This window comes from Crinia signifera, chromosome 7 (genome assembly GCF_055691185.1).
Source record: "Crinia signifera chromosome 7, ASM5569118v1, whole genome shotgun sequence".
Taxonomy (NCBI): Eukaryota; Metazoa; Chordata; class Amphibia; order Anura; family Myobatrachidae; genus Crinia; species Crinia signifera.
Genome location: NC_139223.1, coordinates 48,228,968 through 48,253,647, shown reverse-complemented (window position 1 = coordinate 48,253,647; position 24,680 = coordinate 48,228,968). Strand labels below are relative to the sequence as shown.

At 44.0% G+C, this 24,680-nt stretch overlaps 1 protein-coding gene across 2 annotated transcripts in view; it reads left to right on the top strand.

Annotated features, from left to right (window-relative positions):
* TEDC2 (tubulin epsilon and delta complex 2) overlaps positions 1-18,574 on the top strand; it is a 94,791-nt gene extending 76,217 nt beyond the window's left edge. Inside the window, exons 5-12 of one of the 2 annotated variants that reach the window (XM_083153011.1) lie at positions 1,656-1,711; positions 4,984-5,455; positions 6,703-6,756; positions 8,964-9,042; positions 11,480-11,600; positions 13,861-13,959; positions 16,471-16,661; positions 18,144-18,574. In XM_083153011.1, coding sequence (XP_083009137.1) covers positions 1,656-1,711; positions 4,984-5,455; positions 6,703-6,756; positions 8,964-9,042; positions 11,480-11,600; positions 13,861-13,959; positions 16,471-16,661; positions 18,144-18,284 — 1,213 coding nt within the window. In that variant the 3' untranslated portion in view covers positions 18,285-18,574. The remainder of the gene's footprint in view (positions 1-1,655; positions 1,712-4,983; positions 5,456-6,702; positions 6,757-8,963; positions 9,043-11,479; positions 11,601-13,860; positions 13,960-16,470; positions 16,662-18,143) is intronic. The other variant, XM_083153010.1, reaches the window with a different exon arrangement.
* Positions 18,575-24,680: the final 6,106 nt, after the last annotated feature.

Genomic DNA, 24,680 nt, shown 5'->3' with positions numbered 1-24,680 from the left:
AGTACTTTGAAGTAAAGGTGTATCTTCGGGGATTGGCAACCTAAGGCAGCATTGCGCCACGTACCATCTATCACTTCTCTGTTTCTTGTACGCTGATAACATAGCCAGGGATGCTTAAGCGGCCGTGGGAACACTACGCTAATTCTGACTGACTACGCTGGCCGCGGGAACACTACGCTGATTCTGACAGGAACGCTATGCTGAAGGCATAAGCTGCCGCCGTGAAACTACACAAGTACCGAGGCCGATTCCGAAAGGGACGCTATGCTAAGTATGTAACCGCCGCCGTGAAACTAAACAAGTACCCACTTCTCTATTATTACAATTTACTTGATTCATGTTAATCTTATCCGGCAATGCACTGTTAGACAAGGTATCCGAGTGGCAGACAGACAATGCCTAGGTTGACAGCCAATAAGTAAACACATGAAAAAGTAGATGCGAGTTTTTTTTTGGGGGGGGGGGTCGGGGGATTTTTTTTTTTTTTTACTTTTTCCTTCTTTACCACCAAAGTTATGGGGAACGAAGCCTGGCGAGTGAAGCGGTACATTAATTGGGGTCCATGGGCTCAAGTGTCCACAAAGACACAAAAATAGTGCAAACCCTTATGTGGACCTATTGCTGTTAACATAGACAGGTAGTAAAGAATGTAGATTATTTCAGACCTAATAGGCATGATCAGGTTTCCTGAGCCGGAATTTGCCACATCATTTATGCATGAGAATATATCCACCTGTGTTCAGATCTTGGCAACATATAACATATGATTAAGCTGCAGGATTGCTTGTCGTAGTGACATGATCCCTTCCGTACTGACAGCGCTATATTTAGTATGTAAATTGTAAAGGATAATCACTGATCGCTTGCTTCAGAAGAGTGCAATGTAGTCAGTGTTTCTTATCCAGCCGCTCAGCAACAGCATCAGGTGATTGTCTATTCCTAGAGACAGAGGGGCTGGGGGTGTGGCCAGCTGCTCACAAAACAGCTGGACCTGCCCCCACAGAGGTGAAAAAGGGGAGCGTGGCCTCCTGTGAGCCCCCAAAATTTGGTCCGTGTGCAAAGTCCCTCTTTACTACCTTCAAATGTTGGGACGTATGGATAATGCCCCATTCATACCCCAAATGCCGGGATTCCAAGACAGACCCGGTATTTGCAGTTATGCAAGCTCCCCGTTGGGGTGGGGCGAGTGATGGTGCTTCGATGGGTGGGGGAGGAGGAGGCAGCGCTTGGACCTGACAGTGCTGCCTCCTCCATACTTTGAACTGGACCCATGCACACCGCACCATACCCCAGGATGATCTTAGCAGTAACCCTGGTAGCTAGCAGTGTTGAAATGCCAGGCATTTCTCCCTGGATTTAGGCCTGGGACCCATTCACACCAGCACTACACAGGGGTTGTTCCCAGGGCCAACCGTGAAAAAAAAGGCTGGTGTGACTGGGGTATAAGTGTAGTGCGCACCCCCGCATAACCTGCTTTACTCGCCATGCTTCCGACAGTTTACTGTTCCCAAATGCAGCCCATGTGAACCGTAAAGCATGAAAAAGTCCAACAAAAGGAAAACATTTTGAAAAACTAATGTTAACCTTTTCATGTGTCGAACATTGCCATGTTGACCTTTTTGCTTGTGTCGATGTTTTGTCATTTCTTTCTGCAGGAACACTGACAAGTGTGAAACATCGGAGCAGGTTGATAAATCAGGTCCGCCCCAGGGTGAGTGATATCGCCTCGTTCTCTGCCTCCTCTGGCACGCTCCAGCTATTCTTCCTCTGTTAAGCTCCGCCATTCGTTGGTTTTAGGCCAAAGCACATAACGTGTATCATCCATAATCCCAGACAAAGCATGAAATTGCAGAGCTGACATTTACAGCAGCTACAGTACGCAAATAGAAGACCTGCCACAAATTGGGTTCTTTTTAGGTCATAGCAGATAACAACATTTGTTGCTTTTAGAGACATGGGCATTTCCTTTTCTCCAAAATTTAGGAGGCTTGGTAATTTTTTTTTTTTTTTTCTAACTTTGAAGATGAAGGCAAACTTGCCAGAGCCACATGTTTCCTCCTGCATACTGTAGTTAACCCCAATTTACAGTGCTGTGACTGTATCACAAGTGTGTGGCGAGATACTGGATAGCTGCTGCAAAAGAGAACATGCTCCTAGCACCATTGCACATGGAAAATACCTGCGTGGAGGGAATATCCTGTCTATAATAGTGGTCATCGGGGGAGGGGGGGGGGGGCGGGCATCGTGGCTAGTAGGATATCCCCATCCGAACCCAGTAGCAGCCTTTAATCACTGCCACTAATAGGATATCCCCCACAGGATTAAATTAGGGATGGCCATTGGTGCAGTCGCCATCAATGGTGATACTGCAACCACAGCCTTTGATAGTAATATACTGTGACGAATGACCTATCAATGGTCATCCATTATCTTTGCCTGACTAGCCCATGGGCCAATCAGCATGTGGGCGCGGGGCTTCACGGTTGTTGGGGGGGCTATGCTCTGTGTCCCGGTAATTTGCTACAAGAATATTTTTGGCACTTTAATATAGTCCCTGAGAAGTTCCTCTAAAATATGCCGGAGCATATAGAAGAGCGGTTAATCATGGCCTTCCTTTCTGTAGTGCGTAGACAGACACTACATAGTAAGCAGAGCAGCGGGGTGCTATTGCCCTTCCTGAAAGGCTATTTTAAATCCATTTGATTTCAGCAAAACTTCACAATATTGCACTGAGAGCATCAGGAGGCCGCACAATAGAAGCGATCTTCCTGACAAGCTCTACAATACGCACTTAGATTATCACCAGCTAATGTATGCTAATTCCCTGCGCCGTGATGAGTTCTCTTCTCTATGCCCGGATTGTGAATACAAGTGATATTCTACATTCTATTTATAGGCTCGTTTGTCTGGAGAATGAGATGCTTTAATCAAAATGAATATCCTCATTTTATGCCTGAATGTAATTCATTTTATTCCAGCTGGTACATTTTTTTTTTTTTTTTTTCTCCCTGTTGCTGTTTACATAATACCAGCCAGGGTTGCCCTCTACAATCTTTAATTATCTTTTAAAGTGGTATTCTATGTATGTCTATCCGCTCCATTGTTTGTGTGTATAGTATAACAAATAATGGCATTTGTTGTAATTAATAAAGGTCTTATTATCACCGTGACCGAATGCTGATATATTTAATTAAAACCGTCCCTATAGCAAGGCACTGATGTAATATGTGCAACGAGTCTTTCTGCAATATATTTATATATGAGCTATTTAATGTATGTTCTATGAATATTTGTTGTTTTCTTTGGGGGGGCTTTGCTTTATGGTTGCTGTGCGGTTTGTTGCATGTGGTTAATCCATTGATTAACATTTGCTATGTAACTTCCCCAAAAAAGAGTTCTTTATCTGTTAGAGTAGTATTATCATTGTTATGTATGTATTTGGCTTAATCTGTTGATGCGATTTTCCTCTTTTCCTATGGCTTCTTTCTTCCCTAATCATCCTCCTCGGCAAGCTTACGAGGCTGTATTAAAACATGCTGTGTTAGCATTGGTTTGATGCTGTCCAGATCCCCGTTGTTCTCGTACAGCGCGCCTGTATCTGGGCACTGAATATAGAACTGTGGGTATCGGCAAGAAGTTCTAGACTGCTGTGCTTCCATCAGTGAGCGGCGGAAGCAATTTATCCATGCTAGCCGTTACTTAAGCAAAGTTCTATTGGCATTGCTATGCTGTAAGCAGTTTATAAAGGTGCGGAGGCAGATGCTGCAATGTTTATTCCCCGGCTGCTGAGAGGAGAATGAGGATCAGGCATCGATCGGCACGTCGCGTCACGAATGTTGGAAGCGACAACCCAGTGTATTTTCTGGCCTGCAGGACTATAGTAATACATTATTTGTAGATCGGTCTTTGACTCAAGGAACTTTGGCTGGGTCATACCAAATCTGTAGGAGATCATCATTAAAAAAATAAAAATAAAGTAATAAAATGTAATCCATAAATCGCTTTTGGCAGCGGTAGTGAATGCAAAGTCATTTTGTGTGCTGTTATATAAAATATTATGTATGCGGTTATTACCATTTAATGTGTACATACATTTGGCTTGTCCTTGAACCTTAATTAAGTTTTCCATCATTTTAAAATGACTGGGATTTCCATGTGACCTAATATTGGCTCTAGGAATAATTTGCCCCTGCTTCACCTTGTAGCAAATAAGGGAACACCAGTTTGGGTGCATATGAATATCACCTTAATACAGGGGTTCCCAATTTTTCTTAGAATCATGGCCCCCTAGAGTAACCACATTTTTTTGTGGCACCCCTAGGCCAAACTAATGAAGAAAAAAAATGATCCAATTAAGTAGACTGTGGTTATATGTGGTCCTTAGGTTCAGTTTTGTGGTAAAGGGCAGGATTTGCTTCTGCTTGTATACAAGTTTTATGACTGGAAGCCACCGGCACTGGTTTTGTTCATAAATAATTGACCATAAATAATATGAATTGGTCCTGGACCACCAACCCGCGGCACCCCTGCAAGTGTCCTGAGGCACCCCAGGGAGCCACGGCACACAGTTTGGGAATCTGATTCCTGCTACCATCTTCTAGAACAGTGGTTCTCAACCTCGGTCCTAAGGACCCCCCCTTCAACAGTTCACGTTTTCCAGGTCACCTGGCAGGTACATAGGTGCCCTCATTATTCACTGACACATTTTAAAAGATCCACAGGTGGGGCTAATTACTTCACTTGTGATTCTGTGAGACCTAGAAAACGTGAACTGTTGAGGGGTTGTGAGGACCGAGGTTTAGAACCACTGTTCTAGAAGGTACTAGATACATAAGTATAAAAGTGATTGCCACAAGCAACATCTTCAATTCTATAAACCCACACTTTAGTAAATAAATACCCCCTAGTACAATACAGTAAGTACACCTGAGATAGACAGAGGACGGTCCTTTCTCCATGTTTATTCGCACCTCTCTATTACAGAGAGCAAGCTGTCCCCAGAGGAGCTGATGGAGGTGGAACTACTCAGCAGAGCCCTGGAGAAGGCGATGAGAGTTCGGCAGAAAAGTGTGACTGAAGCTCCCATTGTTACAGGCCCACCAAGCACACAGACAGTGCTGCCTTGTCCACCTACCAAAGAAAAGCCAGCCAAACCTTCAAACTGGCTTCTACATACAGGCTCAAAGCCGGTAACCTACCAGCTGAATGCTCCATACAAGACTATCCCAGACAAGAGAACCAGCCGGGGGCCTGGACGAGGACCGATAAATAATAACACTACACGTCTAACACCTTTACAACAGCCAGCTCCACAAAAGGGAAATAACAGGCAGCCAGAGACCAGGGGAAGCTGCATCAGGATACCCAGCATGATACCAAAACCTGACTCTCCACCTTCTACTGTTCCAGATGGAGGGACCCCAAGACAGCAGAAATGTACGCTGAAAGATAAAGGGTATGTAATATGGGTGCTGGATGACACTCCAACAGGGGGGATCCCGACTCACAGGGGCTATTCTCCCTTGTAGGGGTCCACAACCCCCATAGAGGGAGAATAGAACCTGTAGCGAGTCATCGGGCCTGCAAGAGGCTTCTTTGTGCTCGCCCCACTGTCGGAGCAGCGGCAGTCGGGATCCCGACATCGGGATATTGACTGTCGGGATCCCCACTGTCGAAGACCCATACCACACCCATTTATATATACAGTGTCTAGACCAGGCATGTCCAATGTTGGCCCTCCAGATGTTGTGAAACTACACATCCCAGCATGCTTTGCCACAGTTTTGCTATTAGAGAATGCTAAAACTATTGCAAAGCATGCTGGGATGTGTAGTTTCAAAACATCTGGAGGGCCAACGTTGGACATGCCTGGTCTAGACCATGGGTCTTCAACCTGTGGCCCTCCAGATGTTGCGAAACTACATGTTCCAACATGCATTGCCACATTATTTCCTATAAGAGCATGCCAAAAACCCTCAGGACATGCTGGGATATGTAGTTCCACAACATCTGGAGGGCCACAGGTTGAAGACCTGTGGTCTAGACCTAGGCAGCACTGTGGCATATTGCATGAGGTTTCCAATAAGTACCTTATCTGTGCAGAGTTTGTATGTTCTTACATTTGCGTGGGTTTCCCCAGAGTCCTCCTGTTTCCTCCCACAATCCATACTTCTAGGTTAACTGAGTGCTTGCTAGAAATTTGCCCATGTGTGTTTTTGATTGTATTTGAGAGAATTTAGATTTTAAGAGCCATTGGCAAAAGAACTGATTTCAATGACGGGTATTCTCTGTACAGCACCGTGTGATTGGTGGTGCTACATATTCCGGCTGGATAATAAGAAGTCACCTGTAATGTTTCTGCCATACGAAAAGTATCTGATCTGTTCCTTGTCAGACCAGGATGGGAATCTCAAATCCCCCCAGCAGGAGAGCAGAGTAGATACATACATATGAGTTACACAGAGCCTCTGATCTTTGCCATGCATTTCTGTTAGGTGGGCCTTCTAGTTTAAGCCTCCATCTAGCATGTGGGAGCCCTGCAAGCTTGTTGGCCTATACAGCAGTCGGTCTCTAACCGTTCCGTTGTGGGCAACAAAAGAATCCTGATTCATAAGTAGATGGAAATCAAAGTAGATTTGCTATAACATCTAAGAAAGTAAGCTTTTGTGACAGATGTGTTTTTTTTTTCTTTCTTTTTTTCAGAGCAACGCTGAAACTACCTATGGAATATCGCCAGGTGTACATGAGAAACAGCAGGTGAGGGCCCACTAGTAATAATAATGATATTTATATAGCACTTTTCTCCCAATAGGACTCAAAGTGCTTCACCATTGTCTTTACAGCTCAAAATACAAAACAAGCTTAACATTAGATGTCAGTGAAATGCTTGAGTAAATAGGTAGGTGTTTAGTCTGTTTTTAAAGGATTCTACAGTGGGGGCTTCTCGCACTGTGCGAGGAAGAGAGTTCCATAGAGTTGGAGCAACAAAGTTGAAAGCTCGACCCCCCAGATGAATTCAGGGAGATTCTGGGTACTGTTAGTAGTCCTTCTTCAGTGGATCGTAGTAATCGAGTAGGACAGTAAGGGATCAGCAGCTGTTGCAGGTACCTTGGGCCCTGGTCATGTAGGGCCTTGAAAGTGAGTAAGCCAATCTTGAAAATGATTCGCCATTTTACAGGTAGCCAGTGAAGGGCGTAGAGAATGGGAGTTATGTGGCAGGAGCGGGGCTGGTTAGTTAATACAAACAAGGGTTTTTGGATCCGCACAGACTCAACTCATTGCTTATGATATTTTACAGAAATTCATCTATAAGACCAATATATTGTACTACTTCTAACGGTTTTTGTAGTCTGGGATTGGTGGTGCGCCCAACACATTCAGTATTGTAACTGAATAAGAAGGGGCAAACTAAAAGACAAATGTGCCTTTTTGGGCGCACTCTTTTGTATATCAATTATTTGAAATGATTATTCGTTTAAGACATCACTTTTATTGGACTCTACACATAAACATTCAGAGGCAATTTGTAACTACTTGGTTGTACGGTCAAAACCGTAATATACCTCTACTTTCAAAAATGAAAACACGATGTAATTATTCGAGTAGACTCGGATTTAGGTTAGACTTGGCACCTCTCTATGGAAATTTACTTCACATATTATCGTTTGCTAGCTGCCTTTGTTCTCTCATAAATAAAACCGGTCTATAAATTGCACATACTCTTTTTATTTTTATTATTATTGTATATGCATCATATTACATCTTTATAAATTTTTGTAAAAAGTTTTGTGTATTTCTATAAAAAAATTCACACCTAGAAGTCTCTAGGGCACATTTGTCTTTTCGTTTGCCCCTTGCAAACAAACCCCTTCTTATTCTGGTTAGTTAATAGTCTGGCGGCTGCATTTTGTACCAGCTGCAAGCGGTGCAATTCTTTTCCTGGGAGATCCAGGTAGAGAGCATTGCAGTAGTCTAGTCGTGATGATATAAATGCATGTATGACTTTAGTCAGGTCTTCTGAGGGAATTAGGTGCTTGATTCTGGCTATGTTTCTCGGATGAAAGAATGAGGATTTGATTGTGGCTGACACCTAGGGGGAAATTTACTAAAGGAAATTTGTAAAAAATAGGTGTATTTGTATTCAGAAATACACTTATTTTTGACATTTACTATCCCGAAAATATGGCAATTCGTAATGATAGCACATCAATACGAATTGCCGTATTTTCGGGATAGTAAATGTCAAAAATAAGTGTATTTCTGAATACAAATACACCTATTTTTTACAAATTTCCTTTAGTAAATTTCCCCCCTAATGTTTAAGTGTCAGGCCATTATCCAGGACAACTCCCAGATTTAGCACATGATCAGAGTTTATTAATGCTGTGCCCCCCAGTGTAAGACCTGTCAGTTGGCTATGTTCCTGTCTTGTTCTGTGATTTATCATCAGGACTTCTGTTCTGATTAACTGAATTAAATATTGGCTATAATGTACAGAAGGAAGGTTTCAAATACTCAACAGGTTGAACCCAGGATATTGCCAGGACTTGTTCTCTGCCGCTGCTTGGAGATGACGTCATCTCCAAGCCTAAGTGAGCCGGCTCTGTCTATGGTTTGAATGGGTCCGTGGTTACCTGTTCACATTGCCCTGTTTCACACCTGACTTTTTCCAGCGGTGTATATGGTGATATTATTCCTAGAACTCCAAGACGGAGCAGATGAACATTAATGATTATATGAATGGGCAACATGTAAGATGTCTTTGAATGTTCTAGCACGGTGGTTAGGATGGTGCTGTATATTGCACACACATGGTACGTTCCACTTATGAACATCTTTGTTTCCTAAGGAATGCATGAATGTGTTTTATGTCCAGCATAATAGAAGCATTATAGGAACTGTGAGGAAATGGGGTTTGTTCTTTCCGTGGTGAGATAACTATACCGCCTTCCTGTGTTTTGTAGATTATGGGAGAAGTTCTATGAGACACAAGACCATGTTCCTGCTTCCAGACCCTCATTTATACAGAGGCTGCAAACAACTGTATCCTGTTCCTGCTGTGTGACGTAAAGCACTGCCCCAACGCTCCTTAGAGAATAGACCATTGTAAGATGTAGTGTGATTCTGCCAGTGGATGTATATAACCAGACTCCTCCTGAGATCCCAGCTGCCAGACTCTGTCTAAATGAGATCTGTGGATAAACATGTGATCCTATAGATCTTTAGAGGGGTATTCGGCGTCTTTGTATCGTTGTCACAAGATATTCATTACTATCCATATGTGCATGTCTATTCACAGTATGGCTGTACATCTAAATGCCCGACTTTACTTACCGTGGGTGCATTTTGTTATTTCATTTCCAATGGTTACATTTTGCTTCTCAGCAGAGTAATATTATTGTAGTATTGCCATCGTCCTGCTAATATTGAATTGGGATTTATGAAGGCTACAAAATATTATTACAACGGGGATCTCTCATATGCTTACACACGGGTTGGGATCATTTGGTCTACAGCATGATGTTCGACAGGTCATTAGGTCGACTGTCAAAAGGTCGACATGGGGGTTTTCACCGTTTTTTTTACCTGAATGTCAACACATTCGACATGGACACAGTTTAAAGTGCACCGCAGGCACGGTGCCTCGCTATGCTTGGCACACTATTTTATTCTCCCACCATGCCCTAGTGGATGGTAGGGCATGAAATACCGTCTCAACAAACTGTGAAAACCCCCATGTCGACTTTTTGTCTGTCGACCTAGACACTGTCGAACTAATGACCTTTCTCCCTAGAACCATGTCAACCTTTTCCTATTTCGACCTAGACCCATGTCGACCTAATGAATGTCTTCCATCATGCTGTAGACCAAATGACCGCATCTCCTTAGACACTAGGATTATGATTTTGTAGATTTTGCAGGGTGTAGGGTACCAGTGTTGAGATAGAGAGAGAGAGAGCGATATATTCGGGGTCGGATTCAACCCTTCTTCAGGATGAAGAAGGGGTGAATCCGACCCCGAAACGTAGATTTGGCAATAAAGTTTTCCACTTGTTTCACTAAGCCAAAGTCTCTGAGTGCCGCATGTTTTGACTGAGCACAGTATACCACGCTCCCGAGGGAGCGATCAAGAGGGCACCGGAGCAAGGAAGTCCTTGGGGGACACACAGAGTGCCGAAGCATTGGTTGAATATATATATATATATATATATATATATATATATATATATATATATATATATATATATATCTCCGCACTAGGAATGTATGCAGAGCTCTTATCTGACTGAAAGGAACTTGATATAAAGGGATTAAATATAATATATCAGAAACTGCTCTTGTTTACCAAATGGGACGGATAGATTGTTTGACTACATTTGATTGATTCAATCCGTCATATAAGTATAAATGTTTATGTTCAACTCCAATTATCCAGGGTAATAAAGTATCCTGTAGGTTAATACTAATAGGTAAAGATAGGTGCACTAGTGACAAACTGTAGTACATCAATAAGGCCTATATATACTGTATTATAGATAATAGGTCAGAAATAATCATTAATAGTATAGGGGAACAAACAAAAGGCTATCCCTATATTTAGAGGAGCGGGAGACTAGATGAATCCCGTTCTCTCATGAGATCTGGAACCGTGGGGTCTTCGTGGTGCCTCTCCTGTGTGTCAAAGGGTCGACATGTGCTTTTCACCTTTTTTTTTGTTCTGAATGTCGACACAGTCAACATGAACACTTTATCGCTGCACTCGCCATGCTTTGGGCACACTATTATATTCTCCCTCCATGCCCTAGTGGATGGTAGGGCATGAAATACTGCCTGTCGGCATGTGTTGGCTATATAAAAGTGAAAACAAATGTCAACCTTTTTCATTGTTGACCTAAAGCAATGTTGACCTTTTGAGTGTCGACCTTCATTGGGTGACCTAATGCATGTCGACTTTCCTATGGTTGACCTAGTGACCATATACCATGGGAGCACCTTGGAGGTTTCCTTGGCTACTTATATTATGAAGTGATTACCCTCCATCCCAAAGAGAGGCCTGATAATGAATCATTTGTAATGAGTGAGATTACTAGGCATGATGGGATATAGAGTTGGAGGATGACCTATGTTTGGTGGTAGGTACCATCATCTTCACAAATCCCCAGTGTACACTGAAAGAGAACCCTGTGTCCAAAGTGGACAGCAGTCCCGTCTCCCTACAATCCAAGCAGCTGATTGGCCTGTGTACCTCAGCCCTAATGGATAAGCTCTATGCAGCAGTAGCATACTGTCTATCACATCTCTAGCATTAACTACAGCGTGCTTTGTGCAGACCATATATACCTGCCAGGAATAGGTTACATTTACAGTCCTGTTATTAAGGTTAGTGGTTTTGTCTCTAGCGTAAGTTCTGGTATATTTCACATTATAGTGATTTTGCGATGTTAAGAATTCTTCCGTTCGCTCCTTAATTACCCATCAGTTTTTACCGGAAGCCCCCCAGCTGAGCCTTTTTGAGATAGAAGAAGAGACTGCGCGCTTACAGCGAGCTGTGGAAAGCTTGCAGCAAAATATAGACTCTGCCAATAATTGGCAAGCATCAGGTGAGAGCGCGGACTGTAATTGGCACAGCTCACGGAACAGCCGTTATAATGATCTCCACAAGATGAACTCTATGTGCAAATGTTTCGCTGGTAACAGCAGATCTAGAACTATTGGAAAGATATCTTGATCAGCAACACGTAGCAAGTCCCCGGCTCTTTGGTCGCTTGTCTCCTGCAATCTTCAGGGCTCTGTCATATGAGCGGTTAATGAGCGTTTAGCAAGAATTTGCTCAAGTGGTTTTCCAGAGAGAACATGTCGTGAACAAGCTGCGCTGAATATCGCCCAGGCACCGTGTGGACCAGTGCGAGTGCAAATCCTAACTAGACCATCATTAACCACTTGTTTTGAGTGGTCCCTAAGAACCTCTTCAGCATATCCCTGATATGGGGCATACGTGCTCAGCAGAGCAATGAGGCCACAAAGTGCTGGATTCTGCAAGCAACGGCTTTTGTCTGGGGATAAAAAAAATGAGTCCATTATATTTTTCTTGGCTGAGTGTTTCACGGTTTCCAAGGCTGTCACAGTGACCGCTCACATTCTTTTTCTTCACATAGGTCTTCAGAAGGATATACTCTAGGTTTTATACGGCTTTTACCTCAGGTTTATTTTCTGCCGTGGCGTGACTCAGCGCTGCGTGTCTCCCCTCCGTGGCAGGCTGCAGAGGTGCTGTCAGTCACACTAGCTGAGCGGGAGTGTATTATTTGTCCCTTTCAGCACTGGCTGAAGCAGAATGCCAAGTTCCTAAATCAATACTTGTTCATCTGTGCCGCTGTCAGCGCATGTAACTGAATTGTGACTGGGAAATGCGCTCTTACAGTTAGTTGAACTCCTCCAATCTAATTTATTCAAAATAAACTTGAGTCCTCAATTAATGTAAATTGAAAATTACGTACATGGGATGACATACCTCTTAATGAAAATGTTAAGGCTATCAAAGGTCACCAAAGTGTTCTAATTATAATATTATGTTTTTCCCCTTGCACCACTGTTAATCATACATTTATTTATCTCTTATATATTTAGCCAGATCTGACACTCATCCCCTGTGTGTATAACGTTCCCGCCCAGCGTTCTACAGTTGACATGGACACCATATCGGAGCACTATGTCCCCTCGCATAACACTATTCTATTCTCCTTCCACTCTAGTGGATGGTAGGGCACGAAATACCACCTGTCGGCACGTGTCAGCTGGAAAAAAAAGTGAAAAACCCAGGTTGACCTTTTGACTGTCGACCTTCCAACCATGTCGACCCAATGCATACCGACCTTAAGTGTGTCGACCCAACGAACGTATACCGTTTGAATTGGCCTCATAGTGCTGTTCACCCTCTGGAGTAGATGTATAAAGCAGTGATAAGGGAGGAGAAGTGATAAAGTTCCTGGACTTTATCACTGGCCAATCAGCTCCTAACGGTCCCTTTTTAAACCCAGCCTATACCTTAACAGTCAGAAGCTGATTGGCTGGTGATAAAGTACCAGCCATATTCTCACTTCTCCCTTACCACTGCTTCATACATCTACCCGTGTGTACCACCATCCCCGTATGTGGTGACAGGAAATGTCTGAAAGAATGGCTCTAAAGCATTCAGTAAGCCAATAGGCTTCATTCTGAGATAAATGGATTGTGGTCACAATTGCCGACATCTACTAACATTTATCTGCCCACATTTGCGAGAGCAGCCGCCACCACTAGTTATTGCATTTACACTTATCACATTCTATGTGCACAATTCAGAAAAGATCACAACTCTGGTGGCACTCCCACGGGGTTCTTGTCTTTAGTGTGTATGCCCATTCCTCCATCAGCGAGCGCTGACTGAGATGCATGGCCCTCAGAGCCAATCAGTGCTGTCCTAAGATGATTTCCGCCCCATCTTGTGCAGTCTGTTTTCTAAACATGCGACTGCATTTGCCCATGACTCCGAATTAGGCCTTCTGTGTCACACTTCCCCTATATGAGGAGAACTCAGGTGTGTTTGACGAAAATGACTGCCTGTGGTCTCCACTATAACACTGCATCCCCGGGCTCACAAGGGAACGAGTGCTTCTAGTCAGGTGTGCAGTGAAGCAAGATGGCTGCTTTATTTATGTGTTGAGTCTCAGAGGAGTTCATGTGTATGAAAGATTTATATCTGGGAAGGACCAGCTTTCTTTTCCCCAGCTGTAGTGAATGCAGAACTTACTCATTTTATTGACATGTGCGAATGTTCCTATTCTGACGAGAGACCTAAAACTGCCATTTATCTGGTCTCCATAGGTCCGGGCCCCTGGCAGAATTACCAATCGCTGCTGCTGTTGGACGTTCTGCAAGAAGAAGTGGCCAAATATCATGCAGAGGTACAGAAGCTACAGCTGGGTAAGTGATTGCAGCATTATCTGGCCAGACGCACGTTCTTCTGTCTCGTGGCCGTATTTCTGGGGAATCGCTGCTGTCCAGCATTTGGCTGCACCACGGGTCTCCATCAGAATTCTAAATGTATCCAACAAACTCATCTCAAAGTAGCAAGGAGAATATTTTCTACAGCAGCTTATAATTCACGGTTTACATGTGAGGGAGATTTAGCAATTAAGGGGGATATTCAATCTCCCGCCGCTATTCCCGACGGGGGAAATAGCGGTGGGTCCCTAGTTAATACTGTCTTCCCCCGACAGCATTGAACAAGGATCTCGGCAGAACGTGCCCGACCTTACAAGCAATCGAGCACGTTCTGCCGGGAAATTGCGAGCTCCCGGCCGCAGCTCGATGATTTCCGTCCGCTTCTCATGGCCACGCCCCCTTCTGGGCTCTCGGCAGGCAGGACATTGAATCCCGCCTGCCAAATCAGTGTTGAGCCGGCCGAGAACGGGACAGGATCACGGCTGTCAAACCAGCCCGATAGTTGTGACCCTGCATTGAATATCCCCCAACGGGTCTGATTCAAACTGAGCGCACGGCTACGAATTCACACGATACACTGCACATGCGTGCTGTTCGCAGTACGCATGCGCGAGTCCATCATGTGACCAAAGTCCTGCAGCTTTTTCTAAATGCGCGGCGTTGCAAGGTGATTGACAGGAACGAGGCATCTGGCATGGAAACCGGACGTTTAGTGGGAGTGTTGAGAAAAATGCAGGGAGTGTCCGGAAAAACCGCTAGGCGCGCCTTAGGGAAGTGTTTGTGACGTCCGCTCCAGGCTGGATACGGCTTAGGTTATGCAGAACGCTGCTCGCTGCGAATTCCCAGCTGTGCTTTCAGGTCTGAATCAGGTTCCAAGCAATCAGCTCTTAACTGTCATTTTTCTAACACAGCTTGTAACATGGCTGTAAATCTGGATGCATTCTGCAGCATGGAACTGCTTTCGAGTCTGCCGAGTCTATTTCTGCTTTCGATCCCAGGGCCGCGCATCGGGATCCAATGCAGATAACATTGTTCGATTCAGTGTCATTTTCGATTTGATTTGGACATTGTTCGATTCAGTATAATTTTCGACACTGAATTGAACTGTGTGTACACAGCATTACACAGCTCTCCCAGGCACGGTCTCCTGACTTGGCAGATGGAAGATTTGCATAGAGCCAACAGACAGAAGATGCAAATTACATGAAAGATATTTTTTGTCTGTTTTATTTTTGGCAGAGGCGAAACTTGTGGGTGGTGAGCTCACGTGCAAAAATATAGTTTGTGCTACCCTCCTCCACCCCAACCCAAGTTCACAATACTCCACATGGCAGTGGGTGGCAGGGGATGATGGGAGACCGTGGATGATGGGGATACAGGCACAATGTCCTGCGCCAAGCAAAGAACAATAGGCATGTACCTTGGTGGGGGCAGGAACACCCCTCTCTTTTTGCTTTCCTCAGTTTGGCACTTGGTCAGTCAGACACTGAAAGTGCCAGTTACACCAGAAGAAAGCTGTCTTTAATTCACAGAGGGCAGTGACTCAGAATTAATGTACAGCTGTCTGTTAATTAGAGACCGTATGTGGTTGTGATCATCAACGCTGATAGGTGCCAGGAATCCTCAATCAGTCCGGCACGCACAAGGTCAGCCCCGCCTCCCCATACCCACTAGAAAAAATGAGTCACAATATCGTTCAGAAATAGCTTACTGAACGATATTGTAAAGAATATCATCCAGTGTGTGCGATGTGAGCTCCCGCGCATCATTAAAGACCCTCGTCGAAGCATGTGCTCCTCCCACACCCACCCCCCACCCACCCCCCCATCCGACCCGTCGTGTGTATAATGCATACGATCTGGCAGCCGATCTGCAATGGGCCATTCATATAGTAACAAAAGCACAATCATGGACATCAGCAAATTAGAAGCATTATTTAATATGATCAATATTTAATTAAATTAATTAGGTCTCAGAAAGTTTTGTTTAGTGAGGGGGGTTTGCAACAAGAAGAGAACCCTTTATATACTCTGTATACCTCTAATCTGTTTCCAAGTAATATCCCTTTCAGACATACAGCAAAATCCCAGGATCCCACGTGCATAATCCTGGGACTAGTGTATGTGTGAATGGCTCTACCCGGGATTTTAATAGACTAAAATCCCAGGTCCTGCGCTCCTGCAATGCACCCGGGATTTTTAAAAACCCAGGTATTGTGTCTAAAAGGGGTATTAGAGATTGCTCACAACATATTGGGGGAAATTTAATAAGATGTGAGTTGTATTTTACATGGGTTGTTGCTATGGGCAACCAATCGGATTTTATCTATTATCTTCTAGAATGTGCTAAAAAAATGAGAAGTAGTTTCTGATTGGTTACCCATAACAACATCCCATGTGAAGTACAACTCACATCTTAGTAAATTTCTCCCATTGTCTTCGGCTTGGTAACGCCTCTATGTTGTGTCTTCTATGTTTCTTCCCTACTTAGTTGCTGAGCAGTACAGGAGCTGGGCTGACAAACGTTCCATTTCCACCACGTGTACGGAGCCACTAGGCTGCCCGGTAATGTACCGCAGGTCTCCCCCCGTGATCATATATAGCCATTACAATGAGCTTTGTGAATTGACCCTCAGCAGGCTGAGAGTGTTGGAGTTACAGCAGAAGATTTATTTACAAAGGGTAATTATCATGTCTTATGTTGTGTCTATACCAGGCATGTCCAACGTTGGCCCTCCAGATGTTGTGAAACTACACATCCCAGCATGCTTTGCTATTAGAGAATGCTAAAACTATTGCAAAGCATGCTGGGATGTGTAGTTTCAAAACATCTGGAGGGCCAACGTTGGACATGCCTGGTCTATACCATCTCCTCTGTTACACATATAATATGGTGCCTGGCCATCTTTCTGCTCTGTGTTCTCCCACCTTATTGTCGCTTTCCAGTGTTATGTTTGTGGTACGATCTACTGTGGGGTGCATCAGCCAATGACACAAAGATAGGAAAATCACCCTGATGGGCTGATTATTCTCTGGTCACGTGTATAACCATCCTGTTGCACTTGATGCTTATTTGTGACCTTACATTATATATCATTCTGTCCAATTAGCTTGCAGCCAGGGCATGCATAATAAGGAGGGTACGGGCTGGTATACAGTTTTATACCGTATACATTGCTGTTTACTGTCAGCGTTGGGATTAGGGTGGCCAATCCCGGGATCAGGTTTGGTGGGATCCCGGGATTTGACCCCAAAATTGGAGTTTCCAGTCCCGGGATTTGGGGATTAGACTGCACATGCGCCGTCTAATGCCGGGCAGCGTCTGAGCACCCGCTCAGATGCTGCCCGGCTATCCTGACCTCAGCGTGCTGCTCTGTGCAGCGCAACCCGATCGCAGGTCAGGCTATGCCCCCGGCCCCTTCCCATTTTTTACAGCACCGGTGTGAGGTGCGGACCCTTTGGGGGTGGGAGGGTTAATTAGGGAGGCCAATCCCGGGAATTCAGGGATTGAACATTTTTTAATCCCAGGATTGAAAAAATGCCCGGGATTGGGAATCCTAGTTGGGTGTTTGGAAAAACGTGGGGATCTGGGGTTTCCAGTTTTATTGAAGATGGAATGTTGCTATAGGCAACCAATCAGATTCTATCTATTATCTTTTAGAAGGTGCTAAATAAATGGGTAGATTCTGATTTCCATAGCAACATCCTATCTTCAATATAACTCCCATTTTACTAAATAAACCCCTGTAGATCTTCTACACAAAACCCCCTCTCTATTACCCCTTCACCCTCTTTGTTGTCTGTTTTGTTTTTTCTTCTCGGCTTCTGTTTCTTTCTCTCTGTCTACCTACTTCTCTCTCCCACCCCTGCCCCTTTGTAGGATTTCCCTCTGTCTCTCTCCCTATTTCTCTCTCCCACCCCTGCCCCTTTGTAGGATTTCCCTCTGTCTCTCTCCCTCCTCTATCTCTCTCCCTCCTCTATCTCTCTGCATTTGAATCCCTCCCTTATGATAACTTCATTTTTTTACTTCCTGTTCCTGATTACCTGGTACTTGGGCTCCCAGCACAGATGTGTCTACTGGGTTCACATTAATAGTGTGTAATTGCTGTGGTGCCACCTTAGCCTGTAATTGAGCCATTAGTGTAAGGCTGTGATCTCTCCCAGGTGCTGAGTGAAGAGCTGCTGGCTGAGGCAGATTCCCAGTGTAAGGGCTCCACGGCTTCCTGTACGCTGCTCAGGGCTCTCTATACCCAGCTGTGCGAGGGAGGAAAACTGTTCCCTGTTCTGGTGCAGGACGATGGCTGAGTACCGCCAGGCGCAGAGGACCCCCCCGAAGGAGGATAAATACTGAGTAATACTGCTGTGCTGCTTCCCTCAGCACTGATTACTGGATTGTTAGATTTAAATGTGTTTTATTATATATTCGGCCGTCTTCTAATACACATATGCAATAAAAATGCAAAATGTTTTGACTTAGAACATGTATAGTTGATTCTGTGCTGAAAACACCGGTACCTGTATTTGACATTTTGCCTGGGGTGTGTATGAGTTAACCCATTGAGTGCCGTTTGCCAAAATAGGTGTGAAAATGGCCAAGCAAGCATTTTATTCATGAAAATGACCTGTAATGATTACCTTATATAGGAAATATAATCTTTTTTATGCAAATTTTTTTTATTTGAATTTATATAACAAATGTGAGCGACGCTGAAATTTTTAGTGGAAGTTTTGAACATCTCTAAAGGGTTAAAGTGCAAACTTTGTACATCCAGTAAATCAATGCAGCACCATCTCTCCTTATGTATGATGATCATATAAGTATCGTATAACGCAGGGATTCTCCAACTCGGTCCTCACGGCCCTCACACTGGGAACTCCTGTGTAATTGTTATTGGTCACCACTGGCGGTCTCCGCAGTGACTCTTCTGCCATGCAGTGGGTGGAAGAAAAGAGTGAAAAGGATATTCCCACCCACTCCCAAGTCTCTGGTGGTTAGATCATGCTAAGGCTCTGGTGTCATGGTGGTTGACATGATGTTTGGGGGTGGCAAATACATCATGTTGGCCCTGTTTTTGAGCCAGGCCTAGGCCAGGGTGTACATCTTCCTGTGCAGCTTCCCTGGCCATGGCAGCGAGCAACCTCTGGAAATTCTGAGGGTTTTTATGTAGCGTGATCCAGTCCATATACAGTAATAAACAAGATTCTACAAGTAGCACAGACACAGGTAAGAAAGAGGCCCTGCTCATAAACAATATATATATAGGACTATGGGGGCATTCAATCCGACTGTCTGAATGTCCTGCCAGTCGGAATCCCGGGCTGTTTCCTTTCTTCAGACTTTAACTCTACAGCCGGAATTCCGTGTTCCTGCCGTCGAGTGTCGGAAAGGCCTCAGATCGGCGAAAAAATGGCCTTGAATCCGACAATCCGGGGCCGTTTATGACAAAACAGATCCGACTTTTTAAAAAGGCGGATCTGACACCCTTCAATGCTGTCGTTAACGGCAGCATTGAATAGGTGAGTGACGAGATTTCCTCTGCCGGGAAATATCGGCGCAGATTGAAATAAATGTGTGTGTGTGTGTGTGTGTGTTATTTATTATGAGATTTGATAGTTGCCACAGATTGCACATTAACCCTTTAGATTGCAATGGGAACATGCTTACTTGGACTATACTATCCAGAAAGATGATAAATGTCAGTTTTGTGAATAATTGAGGAATGGTATAATTGCTTTGTATAAGGGCTCAGGCTGGGAGATTTTGAGTAAGTGATTTGGCTTAGTCAAAATTAAGATGTAGCCACCGGAAATAGCCGTCTGCCATCCTCAGCCGCAGCCTGTGTGGGCAGCCAGATACTGTGCGGCGTCTGGTCAAAATTGCCTTGCCTGCACATTATTTAGCTGGGCAATAGCAATGCGGTGGGGCCACGCATCTCTTTCACCCGCAGTGTACACACAGGGCAATTCTGGCTAACCTTGTAGGCAATTTTGACTAGTCAAAATCGCCTGGCCGAATCACCCTGTGTGTACACGACAAGTAGAAGCATTGGTACTTGTTTAGTTTCACGGTGGCCTGTATATCGGATGCGATATCTGCCGATCCAATGCGATTTTTGACCTGTTCATAACCCCACTATCCACTACTCATGAAGTTTATTTTATTTAGTGTGGCGAGCAGACACAGATGACTGCGCTCGCCACACTTTATAAGATCAACTGCAGCATGGATGGTGTAATGGTTAGCGCTGAGGTCATGGGTTCGATCCCCACCATGGCTCTAACTGCGGAGTTTGTATATTCTCCCCGTGCTTGCGTGGGTTTACTCCGGGTACTCCGGTTTCCTCCCACATTCCAAAAATATACAGGTAGGTTAATTGGCTTCCTGTGTGTGCGTGTACATGTGGTAGGGAATATAGATTGTAAGCTTCACTGGGGCAGGGACTGAATGTTCAACTATACTCTGTACAGCACTGCGGAATATGTGTGCGCTAAATAAGAAACTGTAAATAAATAAATAATAATAATTCGTAGTGGATAGTGGGGTTATGAACAGGTCAAAAATCGGATCGGCCGATATCGCATCCGATATATCGGCCGCCGTGAAACTATGCAAGTACCGAAGCATTTTATGTCTGATTCTGTAAAGCACAGATCCTGAAGGTGCTGGATTGGAGGGGCAGAAGAACAATGGGCAGATTCATAGATGAATAGAAACCCGACAGGATGCATAGATTGGGAGTGTTGGGAACTCTGCATGCGCAGATCTGAGTGCAACAACGGTCGCGGTGCCTCCTAGGCTGTAATATGATGGCATTGGAGATAACTTTATCGGCATACCTACATGTCTGCAATAACCCCACAGTGTCTAACATCATTTAAAGAAAGAAAAGTAGAAAGAAAACCTAAATCCTCTTCTTCATGTGTAATGATCTGCAGGCTTTGGTGATTGTTACCATGGTAGAGGGTTTTCTAACCAGCCGGCAAAGTAAAATTTCATGTTCTCTTGTAGAAATCACAGTTCCACAGAAATCCGAGACCGTTCATAAAATACAGGTGTTCAATGCAGTCATACAAAATAAAAGGTAAGAAATGTTAGTCAAAATACAGAACACACATGAGGTCAATTTACTAAAGCTTGTAAAAATGCAGTGTACTGTACAGAACATGCAGGGGGTAGAAGGCAAAGAGAACGAGCAAGAACAGAGTGTGGCCTGGCTTGTTACAGCTTAGAGCAGGCATCATGTCCAAACTATGGCACTCCTGTTGTTTTGAAACTACAAGTCCCATCATGCCTTGCCACAGTTTTGCTATAAAGGAACTATGGGAAGGCATGCTGGGATGTGTAGTTTCACAACAGCTGGAGGGCCACAGTTTGGACATGACTGTACTAGTTTCTCAGACCTATATCCTATCTGTAGCTGCAGAAATATGCATCCACCATTCTCCTTATCCTCTGCGATTCTCCTTACTTTGGAGATTGAATTGTTACTTTGTTATTGCTGTTTCAAAATGTCAGAGAAGGATTTGTATGGAGGATACCTGCGGCTCTACAGCTTCACTCCCAGCAGTTATGAGTCAACCCAATGACCCATATTAAGTCGACATGCATTGGGTTGACCACAGAAGGTCGACACATGACATAGGTTGACATGTCTAAGGTAATCACAAACATTAGGTCGATAATGGCTAGGTTGACAGTCAAAAGGTTGACATGAGTTTTTTTTTAAAATGTACCCAAATGTCGACATGGACACCGTCTAAGTCAGGCATGTCCAAACTACGGCCCTCCAGCTGTTGTGAAACTACAAGTCCCATCATGCCTTGCCACAGCTTTGCTATTAGGGAATGCTAAAACTATGGCAAGGCATGCTGGGATGTGTAGTTTCACAACAGCTGGAGGGCCATACTTTGGACTGGTCTAAGTGTACCGCATCCCCTTGCATGGCTCACTACACTTGGCACCCTATTCTTTTCCCCTTTGTGAACACTTTTGGCGAGTATCACACACACACTCACTGAGGCGTTCGCTTTGTTGAGGTAGGGGAGGGATGTGTTCTTGTACATATCCGCTTGCATGCTAGCGAGGGGATGGGGGGGGGGTGCTGACCTGTTTGCTAGGCAGCGTAGACTCGCATAGTCAGAATCAGGCCCAATTATCTCACATCTTCTAGAATCTGGGTGGTCCATGTTCTGTATCTATGCATGATTTTATTTAGTATTATCTCTTATTGGGGCTGATCAGGACAGCAAACGCTTTGTGGGGCCTTATGATGAAATTATTTTTTGGATGACCTGGTGCAGTAATCCGAGATGTTCTAGAACACAGCGATGTTGCATGTTACACATATATAAGCACTGTATAGTATATTGTGCCATCTGTAGGACTGGTTCTCCTTCTCTGATTTGTACCCACTTAATACGGTGCCCAGTGTAATCTTTGCCTGGCATAATAAAGATGATCTCCCTGTGGGTTTTATCATTTATATTCCAAAAACATGCTGCAGGCTGTGACTAATTGTTATTTCACGGTTCCAGCCTGTACATATCCAGATCCCAATATAATAATGCTTTGCCAGGTAATAGTCACGGCAATAACTGTAGGTATACTGGGGGTTATTCTAGTCCGTTCACACACGGACCAGAACGTTCGCAAGGGGACCGATGGTGGGCGTATGTGCAGAGTAATTGCTGCACATGTGGGTACGCTGGGTACGTGCAGCCACGACAGACTGTTTGCCGGGTGCATGCACCCAAGGCTATGGCCGGGGGATGTGGGGCGGATACTCAAGCCCATGGGAACGCTGGGCGTTCCCATAGTATTCAGGATGGGGTTGGGGGGGTATGGGAAGAACCTCTGCACAAGATGCACCTATCGATGGTAAAGTTTTTATGATATGTAAGTTGTTGAATCCACAATAAACAAAAAATGTATATATTGATATATTTTCAAATGTATCACTCTTGTGGAGGTGCACCCCTGAGAGTAGAAAGTGTACAATTTTTAAAGGGAAAGAAAAAAGTACTCTCCTTTGTTTGGGGGCACGCTTGTCAGAAAAAATAAATTTTGGTTATAATTGTAAGTTATAAAACGTAACTTTTAATTGGTAATTCTAAAAAAGGCTATAATATGAACAAAAGACACAGACAAACTACACATAACATAAATAGTGGTAAGGAACCACTTATCGGACTCAATAGAGTCCCTCCAGCGATTTATCGCTGGTATCAAGTATGTATATTGCCGCACTAATGGGCAAGTATTAGATATGTCCACAAATGTGGGTCACTTCAGTACAAAGGGTTACAGTGAAGTGAAAACACTGGTAGCGAAATGGTTAAAAAATTAACAGGTTACATCCAATAAATTGGATGGTGTGTGTCCAGTTCACAAATGTATAAACCATGCAGAATCAGCATATAGTTTGGTGAAAAAATGGACAGAGGACACAAACAGACTATACAAAAATTAAATCAGTGGTCAGAGCCACTAGTTGTACTTCAGTTGAGTCTCTCCAGTCATTTGTCTCTGGTATCTCAAATGTGTATAGCCACAGGTGTGGGTTTGCATAGGACACTGGTAGCAAGAGTCATAGGTAACATCCAATAAATTTGTGTAGCTTATGTCCAGTTCACAAATATGTGATGCCTACAATAGATTGTATGGTGTGTGTCCAAGTCACAGATGTATGGTGATATACTGAAACAGTATTAATTTGTGTGACAGATTGGACAAAGGACACAAATAGGCTACAAAAATTAGCTTTCAGTGGTCAAAAAAACCCCTTATCTGGGCATCAATTGAATCCCAACCGTGGGTGGTCTATGAAATTACAAAAATATGTAGCCACAGGTTTGTGAGTCAAATTGATTTATGTGTATGCCCACAATTGTGGGTCGCTTTGATACACTAAATTTTAAAAAATATATATATATGAAGACACAGATTACAAAGATAGGATGATTTATAAATTGTATCCAATAAATTGTATAGTGTGTGTCCACATAATAAATAATAATGCGCTCAATCGGCGTAAATTTAAATGTGATAGATGCAGAGCTCCAAATATAGGCAAACAAAAGGGTAATGCAGTGATAGCCACCTACAAGAAGTGATACTGAAGTATTAATTGGATTAAGAGTAGTATCAAAATAGGGACTCCACAGGAATGCACACAATTACTACTGCTGTGTCAAAAGACTAGTCCTAGTCCTGTGTCGACACAGTGAGCGGATTGTGTTGTCAGACCATCAATGGGGAGTAGAGTTGGGAACTATATAGAAATAGCATCTGCTGTCTCTTCCCCAGTAATAAGGTGCCCTGTTGTCACCGACAGTGCAGGGTCTAGCCGAATTTTCTGGGTGGAGATGAGAGTGCTAGAGAAAAGGTCATATATGGTGCTATAATAGTGCAACACAGGAGACGACTTCTGCCTAGTGGGTTAGTAGGCTGCTGCTTCCCATTGATAATACATTGGTGGGAAGTGAGCGGTACTCACCACTGGCTGCGTTTAAAGTATAGAGTAGAATATCAGTAATCACTTTAAAAGGGTATATGGTGCCCTGTTGACTGATAGTCAGAGCAGGGTCCTGCCAAAACCTCTTGCACTGATCAGATAATTCACGAGTAGAAAGGGTGCAGGAGAAGTGGGAGGAAGGGGGAGAAAAAGGAGGTGCGTCTGAGGTCTGAGGTATCAGGAGCTA